Source organism: Garra rufa, chromosome 3 (genome assembly GCF_049309525.1).
Source record: "Garra rufa chromosome 3, GarRuf1.0, whole genome shotgun sequence".
Taxonomy (NCBI): Eukaryota; Metazoa; Chordata; class Actinopteri; order Cypriniformes; family Cyprinidae; genus Garra; species Garra rufa.
This window is the reverse complement of record NC_133363.1, coordinates 53,104,785-53,116,930: the sequence shown is the minus strand read 5'-3', so window position 1 is coordinate 53,116,930 and position 12,146 is coordinate 53,104,785. Positions and strand designations below refer to the sequence as shown.

Genomic DNA, 12,146 nt, shown 5'->3' with positions numbered 1-12,146 from the left:
CAATGGAAAGCATATTTATATCAGTATATTCATGTATACACCTCACTTTCCAAAAATGAAGACTTATGACTGGTTTTGTGGTCCTGGTTCACATATTTTAAATTTATTTGGTCTACAATTATATCATGCAGTAAATGTAATGTATAATTTATAATCTGGTTTATAAATTATTTACATTCGTCATGCAGATTATATAATATATAAAAAGTATTTTAATGTATAAAAGTAATTAATATATTATTTATAATAAAAATTTGAGAAACAATATTGTCAAATAAAAAACACTTACTCATTCTTTATTAAAATGTTTTTATATGATGTTATATTATATTAGTTATATAATTTTCTCTGTCTCTCATTCTCTTTTATTTATTTACCTATTTTTGAAAAAGTAAAGTATAATGCAAAAAAAAAGATTTTTTTTTGTTTAAACTCACCAAGATCAAAACTATAGTAAAATTCTAAAATATTATTAAATTAAAATAACTTAAAATATATTTTGGAATATAATTTATTCCTGTGATGGCTAAACTGAATTTTCAGCAGCCATTACTCATATCTTTTGTAATAAATTTATTCCTGTGATGGCTAAGCTGAATTTTTAGCAGCCATTTCTCGTATCTTTTGTAATAATGTAAAAGTCTTTATTGTCACTTTTGATCAATTTAATGCATAAATAAAATATTTGAATATATTTTGAATAGTAGTGTATAATATAATAATGTATACTATGTGAATAGTGGTGTAAAAAAATTGTATAATACCCACAAAATGACCAAAACCGTCTTATATTTTGCCTTTTCAAAGTAGCCACCTTAGAATACAATTCAACAACTTTTTTTTTTCTTTTTTTCTTCAGAAAAAAGATTTGTCTATTTAAAAACTAAATATATGTAAATAAATCGTAAAAATGTTTAATGCAGACACAATTTATATAATTGCCTTTTAAAAAGTAATTTTAATGATTTGAAATTAATGTAATGATCGGGATATTAAGGTCCAAAACTTTTGGACTGGTACGAAAAGTAATTATTTGTCACATTTAATTTTCCATATGCAACCTATTACAGTTAAACAGTTCAAAATGAGATGCCCATGTTTCACATGTTGTTCTTCACAGATACAACAATGAGGGAGCAGGTGTGTGTGTGTGTGTGTGTGTGTGTGTGTGTGTGTGTGTGTGTGTGTGTGTAGGACGGTGACTCAGAATCTGTGCCCAGCGCTGATGGCTCTGCCAGTTTGACATAAACACACTTCACAGGCTCCGCCTCTTACTTTGCAATGAGGTCATATTCTTCTATTATGTTCTTCGGCCATGTACTGTTCAATTCTGCAGTAGCCTAGGGAGTTCTGCTAGAGAATGCATTCTTATGCTTTTGTATGATAAAATGTTACTCTTTAATTAAGACACCGTGATAGGAAAATCATCATGATTATTGTATAGATGTATACTGTTTGACATAAACTTTCTAAATTTCCACTAAGGAATTTTTTTCATCACATCACTTAAAAACGAATTATGTGTATGTTAAAACAGTTGCTTCTGAGATCTGTTGATGTGGTTACAGGCGCTGTATGTAGGTCAGGACTGAAGTAAAGTTAGACCCCAAAAGCTGGTGCAGTGCTGGGTAACGAAACCTCAACCCATTTTTAGCCACTTCAATTAAACAGTAGTTTAATAAGCTGCCACAAAAAAGCTCCAGGATTAAAAATAGCAAACGCATAGGATAAAAATAGGAAATAAGTAACATTGTTTCTCCTTAAATTATCCTAATGGCAGAACTGTTGACAACTGTTAACAAACACAGGACATGAGTCCTTGACCGAAAGAGGCATGATGTGAACTTCCCAGAGGAGTTGAGGAAATCATAGGGGGTTCCCCGCTTGTTTACTCTGAGGACCATGAAGCATAAACAACATTTTTCCAAAACCTACCGGCCTTAAACTTTCTAAATCCTCAGCAGGTCAAAACAGCGCTCATTAGATCAAACTTTTAACATTTCAATGCCTTCAACATTTTAAATAGCATTTTAAAACCATGTTTGACACAGATGTATGTGGTATATTCATATGACCTTGTTACCATAGTGCTTAATGCTTTCACACTGTCAACTGCTCTTTCATTCAGATTGACAGTTAGCAGGTGTCACATGCATGTCTATATTTGTCACGCTGGTTTAAATGCTATCTCTGATCGAGAACAGATGGGGTAACATTAACACAATGTAGTTTCCACGCTAAAAGATGCGTGTTCAAAGGTCATGAAATGTTATCTTCCTGTGAAAACATTTTACAATAAAGTTCATTAGTTAACTACTTTAGTTGAAGGAGTAGTTCACTTCCAGAACAAAAATGTATAAATAATGTACTTACCCTCTTGTCATCCAAGATGTTCATGTCTTTCTTTCTTCAGTCAAAGAAAACATTTCAGGATTTCTCTCCATGCATATAATGGACTTCTATGGTGCCCCCGAGTTTAAACGTCCAAAATGCAGTTTAAATGCAGCTTCAAAGAGGAAGAAGACTCTTATCTAGCAAAACGATTGGTTATTTTGGAGGTTAAGTTGGAGGAGAAAATGAAATGGGAGTTTTTCGACATACCGTAACTGTCATAAACAGGAATACACACAGTTCACACAGAGCTAGTCCAAGATGAGTGTTTGTGGTTAAAAAGTATATAAATTGTAATTGTTTAAAAATAGCTGATCGTTTTGCTAGATAAGACCCTTCCTTCTTGGCTGGGAACATTTAGAGCACTTTGAAGCTGCATTTAAACTAAACTTTACAAATTCAAACTCAGGGGCACCATAGATATCCATTATATTTAGAGAAACCCTGAAATGTTTTCCACAAAAAACATAATTTCTTTACGACTGATAAAAGAAAGACATGAACATCTTGGATGATAAGGGGGTGAGTACATTATCTGTAAATTTTTGTTCTGGAAGTGAACATTATTAATACATTAACTAACATTAACAAATGGAACCTTCACTCTTACAGAACATTATATAGATAGATGATAGATTAGACATCTGGATTCTGGGGTTGAAGCAACTCTCAAATGTCTGTTGATGTTTCTTATTGGTCATACTTACTTAATTACATACTTTGTTTAATCTGTCCACTTACAAAAATTGTCATAAGGGTTGATCTAAAATTAAGATTTATTTATCATTTGAAAGCTGAATACATAGCTTTCCATTGATGTATGGTTCGGTAGAATAGGACAATATTTGACCAAGATACAACTATTTAAAAATCTGAGGGTGCAAAAAAATCGAAATATTGAGAAAGTCGCCTTTAAAGTTGTCCAAAGTTCTAAGCAATGCATATTACTAATCAAAAATTAAGTTTGGATATATTTATGGTAGGAAATTTACAAAATATATTCATGGAACATGATCTTTACTTAATATCCTAATGATTTTTGGCATAAAAGAAAATCAATAATTTTGACCCATGCAATGTATTTTTGGCTATTGCTACAAATATACCTATGCTACTTAAGACTGGTTTTGTGGTCCAGGGTCCCACCCTGAAAATCAGTTTAAATCTTAGCAAAATGTAATTATTTATTCTTTAAAAAAAAAATTGCAATTCTGTACTGGGTAACTAGTCAAATGTAAGTAACTGTACCACTGATCATGAATTTCGTTGTTCAGATGGTCAGATGTTCTTGCTTCCATTGAAGCACTAGATGCTCTTTGGATCTTTCTCAAATCATACTAGAGAACATGATCATCAGGTCTTATTAAATGTTTGTTCAAGTCCATGTCAGTTCAGCTGGTGCTTACATTAAAGGTAATTTCATTATTTAGAAGGGGACAAACCTGCTGAGAAACTAAGATTTTTTTTTTCCATTTAGTTTACTTCAGTTGTTCTGCAGATAATGTAATTTGTACATACACTACCGATTTTAAAAATGTTAAAGAAGTCTCTTATGCTCACCAAGGTAGCATTAAATACAGTAAAAACAGTAATATTATGAAAAAGTATTACCATTTAAAATAGCTGTTTTCTATTTGAATATTTTATAAAATGTAATTTATTTCTGTGATTCAAAGCTGAATTTTCAGCATCATTACTCTAGTCTGTGTCACATGATTTTTTCAGAAATCATTCTAATAATGCTGATTTGCTGCTCATTTCTTATTACCAATGTTGAAAACAGCTGTGTGCTGCTTAATCTTTTTGTGGAAGCCATGACTTTTTTTCAGGATTCTTCGATGAATATAAAGTTTTTAAAACAAAGTGGAACTGTCACTTTCTGAAATGGTTTAGAGATGAAACTGTGGTATATTTTAAGAAATGCACCAGTGGCACTCCGATTTGTTTTTTTTTTTTTGATCAAATGTTTTTTATTGTGTATCTTCAGAGACATACAACACAAGATATACATGAAACACAGAATAGAAACAAAAATAAAAACTCACACAGTTAACCCCCCCCCCCATCCCAACCCTATGGCGACCCCCTAAACCATCCCACCCCGGATCTCAAGATATAATACACATCAAGAAAATAAATGTATAAAAGTGAAAGAATAAAACACAAACATAAATCGTCTGGCACCTTATGGATAATTATGCTGCACTCTTTCTTTAACCAAATTATAAGCTACATCCCATGCATTAATTGTTTTCTGACTGGCTGCATGCAACCGGGCTACTGATCTCTCCATCATAACAATGTCTAAAAAGGAGTTGGCCCATTGTTGCCATGACAAATTATGAGGTGGCTGCCATCTCAATGCCAACATTTTCTTAGCTGCAGTGAGTCCAGCCCACAATATGCGCCTTTGTTGAAGAGAAAGTTCCAAATTGGAATTGTCATTGAGCAGGAAAAGGGAAGGTGATAATGGGATCCTGACCTCAAGTATGTCACTCAATGTAGTAGAGATTTGTTTCCAAAAAGCAGACACACTGGGGCAATCCCAATACATATGTATAAATGAGCCTACAACATCGAGTGTGCACAAGTCACAAGGCACTCCGATTTGTTTAGGCTTGTCTTCTTTTAGAACATTTCCTGCAGTTGGTACTTGGGCATGAGGAGGTCAATGCCACAGGAAAACAGGAAGTACTGAGAACACGACAAGCTCAACTAACAGGAAGTGTATGGCTGTGAGCAGGAACCTTATTCGTGATCCGTAAGTGTATATTACGTCTCTCTCTCTCTTCCCTTTCACAGTCCCTCTATTAATGTTCTTTTATTCTTGCCTTCATAAACAAATTGTGACCCTAGGCCACAAAACCAGCCTTAAATTGAGATTTATACATCATGAAAGCTGAATAAATAAACTTTCTATTGATGTTTGGTTTGTTAGGATAGGACATTTTTTTTTCCTAAAATTCTGAGAAAATCACCTTTAAAGTTGTCCAAATGAAATAGCAATGCATATTACAAATCAAAAATAAAGTTTGAAAATATTTACAGCAGAAAATTTACAAAATATCTTCATGGAACGTGATCTTTACTTGATATCCTAATGATTTTTGGAGTATAAGAAAAATCAATAATTTTGACCCATACAGTGTATTTTTGGTTACTACAAATATACCCGTGCTACTATGACTCAAATAGTTAAATTATTCTAACTAATCAGAGAGAAACTGCTGTTATAAGACACAGGACCAGCTTAAAACAAGTCAACCGCACCAAAACGTGACCTTTTTGGCATGTGTTCGATTAGGCGTATTTTATTAGAGGATCTCAGTGGATTTATTTTGGATCTGGTCTTTCTTTTTAAAGCCTGCGACAAAGCAGAGCTTCAGAGATTTTAATCTTGCTTTGCATGCAGAACTTCTTTGGTTTTGGACTTGCCACACCTATAAAAGCTAATCTAAACTCTGATCACCTGGGGCAAGTCTCAGCCTGCCCCACTTATACTGATCTAGATTCAGCTCCAGGTGCCCATATCATGAGCAAAATGATGCTATGATGTCTGCAAAACTGGTCTCAGGTCATAACAACATCTGGCTACCTGCTGCACAAGCTACCTGCTATTTTAGCCACACCTAAACCTAGTTCAAACAGTATGACTGTACTGAGCGAGAGCTAACAGTCGACTGTATCATTTATAGAAGTAATGCAAATAACCCACTCTTGTTGACACACATCATTCATTCTGTTGTTTAAAGCACAGTGAAAACAAATGTGTGCAAATGAGGTAATGGTGACCTTTAACCTTTCACAGAGTGCTTTGAATAGCCCTGCCAACCTCCATTCACTTCAACAAGACAAACCGTTCCCCATGGAAAGGTAAGAAAGCACAGTGAAATATTACCTCACCTTACCCAGTGGGGAAGATTGTGCTATATATTACATCTTCTTTGCTCATGTGTACATTTTTACAGTTTATTTTATATGCTGACAATGAAGGGGCATGTTGTCACATTGTAATCTGTTAATAAACAGCCTTTGTCTTTTTAGACTGTTAAACGGTAAAAAAAAATCGTTGAGCACAAAATGATTAATGAACATGAATTTATCAACAGGAGAAATATTAAACAATTTAGCAGACAAATACTGAAATGTATGCATTATTAAATGTATTAAAGTGCTGTCAAACGATTAATCGCAATTAATCGCATCCAAAAGTTTTTGTTAACATGTGTATACTGTGTATAATTATCACATATATAGAAATACACACACATACAGTGTATTTAAAAAAAATATTTACATATAAATATATATTATATATATATATATATATATATATATATATATATATATATATATATATTAGTGCCGGTCAATGAATAATCGTGATTAATCGCATCCAAAATAAAAGTATTTGTTTATATATGTGTACTATTTATATTTATTATGTATATATAAAGACACACACATAAACAGTATATATTTTGAAAATATTTACATGTATATATTTACATTAGTGCTGGGCAGCAATTAATCATGATTAATTTCATCTAAAATAAAGGTTTTTGTTCATATATGTTTGTGTAATATCTATATTTATTATGTATATATATATATAGACACACAATACAGTATATATTTAGAAAATATTTACATGTATATATTTATATTAGTTCTGGCCAACGATTAATTGTGATTAATCGCTATTAATCGCATCCAAAATAAAAGTTTTTGTTTATGTATGTGTGTGTGCTATGTATATTTATTATGTATATATAAAGACACACGTAAATAAATAAAAAAATATTTACATGTGTTTACATGTGTATATTTATATTAGTGCTGGGCAATGATTAATTGTGATTAATCACATCCAAAATAAAAGTTTTTGTTTGTATGTATGTATGTGTATATATATATATATATATATATATATATATATAGGTGGGTGTGTACGATCTATGTTTATTATGTATATATAAAGACATAGACATTCAGTATATATTTTCAAAATATTTACATGTGTTTATATATAAAGACACATGCTGTATATATTTTGAAAATATTAACATGTCATTTATATAATTTATATTATATATAAATATGTTTAATATATAAACAACATTTTTCTTAAATATATACATGCATGTGTGTGTATTTATACATACATAATAAATATACACAGAAAACACACACATAAAAAAGTACACACACATTTAAAACACTTTTATTTTGGAAGACATTAATCACAATGAATCGTTGCTCAGCACTAATTTATATTCATATAATTATTATTATATATAAATATTTTCATTGCATAAACATTGAACATAAACATATTTTTCATAAATGCATGTGTGTAATTATATATACATAATAAATATACACAGTACACACATATTTTTTACACAAAAACTTTCGTTTTCGCATAAGCGTGGTGTTTGAAAGCTTATTGAAACCTAGTCACTATTACATGAATATGAATAATAGTGAATCAAAATGGCTACAATAATAATGTAAAAGTGGGAAATAAGGCTATATTTATTAACATAACACTTTATTGGATTATTACATTGGCTAAATACATTGGTGACCCAGCATTTCTCTTTTCCCGACCATTCCAGACCATTCCAAGGGGGTGCAGGATGTGTCAGTTCAACTAAAGTGGTTGGTTGTATGTTTCCTCTGATCTGTCTGCGCTTATCTTCTGCAGCCTTCACTTTGACATTTGGAGCATGTGTGAATGAGACGGCGGCGTGCGGAGCTGCCTTCCCTGAAACATCGGGAGTAGGCGAAGTGACACAGCGATTCCCCTGATGTATTTGAATTCGTCAGTCTCTTCTGTGAGGAATTGTCTAATGTAACTTCAGTCATCATGACATCGGTTTGGAAGAGACTTCAGCGCACTGGCAAAAGAGCGTCGAAGTTTCAGTTTGCCGCGTCCTTTCAAGAGCTCACCGTAGAGTGCACTAAGAAGTGGTAAGAAATACGATTTCTCTTTTCGTTGTCATATATTCTTGTTATACACTACAATATATGTTTAACCTTTCTTTTAAGTTTGACCTAGCTACAATAACACTAGGGTAGAGTGCGACACGACGCTATAAAATTAGAACGCAACGCTCCCATTATAAACAACGCAGCTCGTGTGGTTGCAGGGTAGTGATAGTGTAGTTTATTGTGAGTGTATTGTGGCTCTTTATAGTTCAAGAACGGACAGTACCTGAAGGCTTGTTTACTCTGGCAAGCACATTTCTTTGTGTAGTAGTACTAGTGAGTTTTGTTGTTAGTACGTTTATACTTCCGTTTTACTTTCAGTTCTCCCAAACACAGTCATCTTAATGGTTCCACTTGTGGCGCATCTTCAAGGACACTTTCACTAGCAGTTACAGAGCAACTTCATTAGGCACTTTTTATGTTATAAAAATATCATATATTTGACCCTGGACCACAAAACCAGCCATAAGGGTCAGTTTGTTTTTAATTGAGATTTACATAATCTGGAAGCTGAATAAATAACCTTTCCATTGATGTATGGTTTGCTAGGAGATGAGGGTGCAAAAAAAATCAAAACATTGAGAAAATTGTTCAAGAAGTTGTTCAAATGAAGTTCTTAGCAATGCATACTACTAATTAAAAATTAAGTTTTGATCTGTTTATGGTAGGAAATTTACAAAATATCTTCATGGAACATGGAACATTACTTAATATCCTAATGGTTTTTGGCATAAAAGAAAAATTGATCATTTTGACCCATACAATGTATTTTTGACTATTGCTACTAATATACCCGGTCATAAGGGTCAGTTTTCTGAAATTGAGATTTATACTGTACATCATCTGAAAGTTGAATAAATAGGCTTTCCATTGATGTATGGTTTGTTAGGATAGTATTTGGTCGAGATACAACTATTTGAAAATCTGGAATCTGAGGGTGCAAAAAATCTAAATATTGAGAAAATCCCCTTATTTTACCAAATATATCTTCATGGAACATGATCTTTACTTAATATTCTAATGATTTTTGGCATAATAGAAAAATATATCATTTTGACCCGTAAAATGTATTGTTGGCTATTGCTACAAAATATACCCATGCTACCTATATGAATGGTTTTGTGGTCCAGGGTCACATATTTAAGTTCAATCAATCTACATTATAACTCTGCACACTCATTTTCAAAAATGGATGAGGTGCATCCTGGGATGCTTTTATACTTTTTGAGCACTTATTGGCTGCTTTTCCTTTACTGTCCAACTCACTGATTAAAAGCACAATTAAAATTCCAGCATGGAAGCATTTAGATCAAAATCATTTTAATATCACAAGAAACAATTCAGTCAGGTGTGCCAGACTTATTTGACAGTGTGGCAAGTTCAGTTGGAACTTGGATTAGACACTTATGTCTTAATATGTTGAGAATTTGTTATATATACAGTGTTGGCTATTAATTATGTTCAATATTCTAAATCTGAAACAATTTAGTAAGCCCTTTCAAACAAATGAATACTTCTGCGTTGCAACCTATCTCCAAACTTAAAATATATTATTCTGACAATTAACATAATTTAAATCTGCATTAGCATCATGTGACACTATTTCTGTAATCAATATTCCATCAAAACAACGATTGTAGAGGGATAATCATATTTATGAAATGTTGTTGTGATAGCGATCCTCCAACGAAGACAGGAAATCGCCTTTTATTCAGTTAAAGGCCATAAGTAAAGAAGTCACATGAATTATTTATTAATATGTGACCCTGGACCACAAAACCAGTCATAAGGTCAAATTTTACAAAACTGAGATATATACATCATATGAAAATCTGGAATCTAAGGGTGCAAAAAATCAAAATACTGAGAAAATCACCTTTAAAGTTGTCCAAATTAAGTTCTTAGCAATGCATATTACTAATCAAAAATTACATTTTGATAGGTTTACAGTAGGAATTTTACAAAAAATCTTCATGGAACATGATCTTTACTTAATTTCCTAATGATTTTTGACATAAAAGAAAAATCAATAATTTTGACCCAAACAATGTATTTTGGGCTATTGCTACAAATATACCCCAGCGACTTAAGACTGGTTTTGTGGTCCAGGGTCACATATATGTTCCTGTTTTCCGTAACTGATCATTTTCCAAGCAACCATTTTTTTACTTTCTACACAAACAAGTGCAAGTCCATAGTTTTGACTTTTTTTTGTGGAGTTTGTGTAAAGAGAAACATGGCTAACTTAGAAGAATTTGTAGTATGTGGAATGGCTAGAAAGATTAAAGAGCACGTCTGAGATATTACATCATATGATGTAGACATGCCTTTATTACAGGCTGAAATGTGTTTACTTTGAGACACTTTGACAACACTGCATGTTTGGCCTTTTATACACTATTGTTTAAAAGTTTAGAGTTGGTAAGATTTAGTTTTTGAACTCTCTTGCTCAGCAGGGGTGCATTTATTTAATCAAAATGCAATAAAACAGTAATAATGTGAAATAGTATTGCAATTTAAAATGCCTGTTGTTTATTCCTGTTATAACTTTTAGCATCATTACTCCAGTCTTCAGTTTCAGACAATTCTTCAGAAATCATTTTAATATGTCGATTTACTGCTTAAAGGGATAGTTCGCCCAAAAATGAAAATTTGTTGTTCATCTGCTTACCCCCAGGGCATCCAAGATGTAGGCGACTTTATTTTTTCAGCAGAACACAAACGAAGATTTTTAACAAAAACCGGTGCAGTCTGCCAGCCAAATAATGGCAGTGGATAGGCACCAAACCTTTAAAAGTAAAAAAAAAAACATGCACAGACAAATCCAAATTACACCCTGCGGCTTGTGACGATACATTGATGTCCTAAGACACGAAACGATCATTTTTTGCAAGAAACTGAACAATATTTATATTTTTTTACCTTTGATGCACAGCCACGTCCATCTGTCATGAGCACAAGCTTTTCATCCGGCTCGTTACATGTGTACACTTTCTGGCGTAGTATACGCAAACACCGTAAAGGGAAATCGGTGAAAAGTTCTGGATGAGTTTGCGCAAGCAAACATAATCTTTTAGCTTTAAAACGGTTTGAACAATCAGGATAAGCGCAAGTAAATACCATTTTGAATAGCCGCTATACCCACAGTCTGTGTGCACTGTGTAAACAATGAGTGTTGTATACATGCGCCAGATCGCTTCTGGCGTTTGCGTATACTTTTTACTTTTAAAGGTCTGGTGCCCATCCACTTCCATGATTTTACTGGCAGACTGCACCGGTTTTTGTTAAAAATCTTCGTTTGTGTTCTGTTGAGGAAACAAAGTCACCTACATCTTGGATGCCCTGGGGGTAAGCAGATAAACATCAAATTTTCATTTTTGGGTGAACTATCCCTTTAGGAAACATTTATTATTATTATTATTATTATTATTATTATTAATGTTTGAAACAGTTGTGCTGCTAAATAAGTTTGTAGAAACCATGACACAATTTTTTTAGAATAGAAATTGTTAATTCATTATAAATGTACCCATGCTGAAAGCAAGTATTAGTTTACTTAAAAAAAAAATCACTGACCCCAAACCTTTGAACTGTAGTGTATTTCAGGGAACATTCGGTAATATGACAATTCGGTCATCTGACTACTATGGTCGCTGAAGCCCTCTGTGATCCATTGACAGTGTTTCTTGTGTAGTCACATGACTTGAACAATGTCTGACCTCAGAACAGCTGTTTGATTCTGTCAGTTGAATGACTCGGCT

The 12,146-nt window shown here is 32.7% G+C and overlaps 1 protein-coding gene across 1 annotated transcript in view; it reads left to right on the top strand.

The window, feature by feature from the left end:
* Positions 1–8,135: 8,135 nt before the first annotated feature.
* Positions 8,136–12,146, top strand: part of ehbp1l1a (EH domain binding protein 1-like 1a) — a 47,687-nt gene continuing 43,676 nt past the window's right edge. Inside the window, exon 1 of the mRNA XM_073836375.1 lies at positions 8,136–8,367. Coding sequence (XP_073692476.1) covers positions 8,264–8,367 — 104 coding nt within the window. The 5' untranslated portion in view covers positions 8,136–8,263. The remainder of the gene's footprint in view (positions 8,368–12,146) is intronic.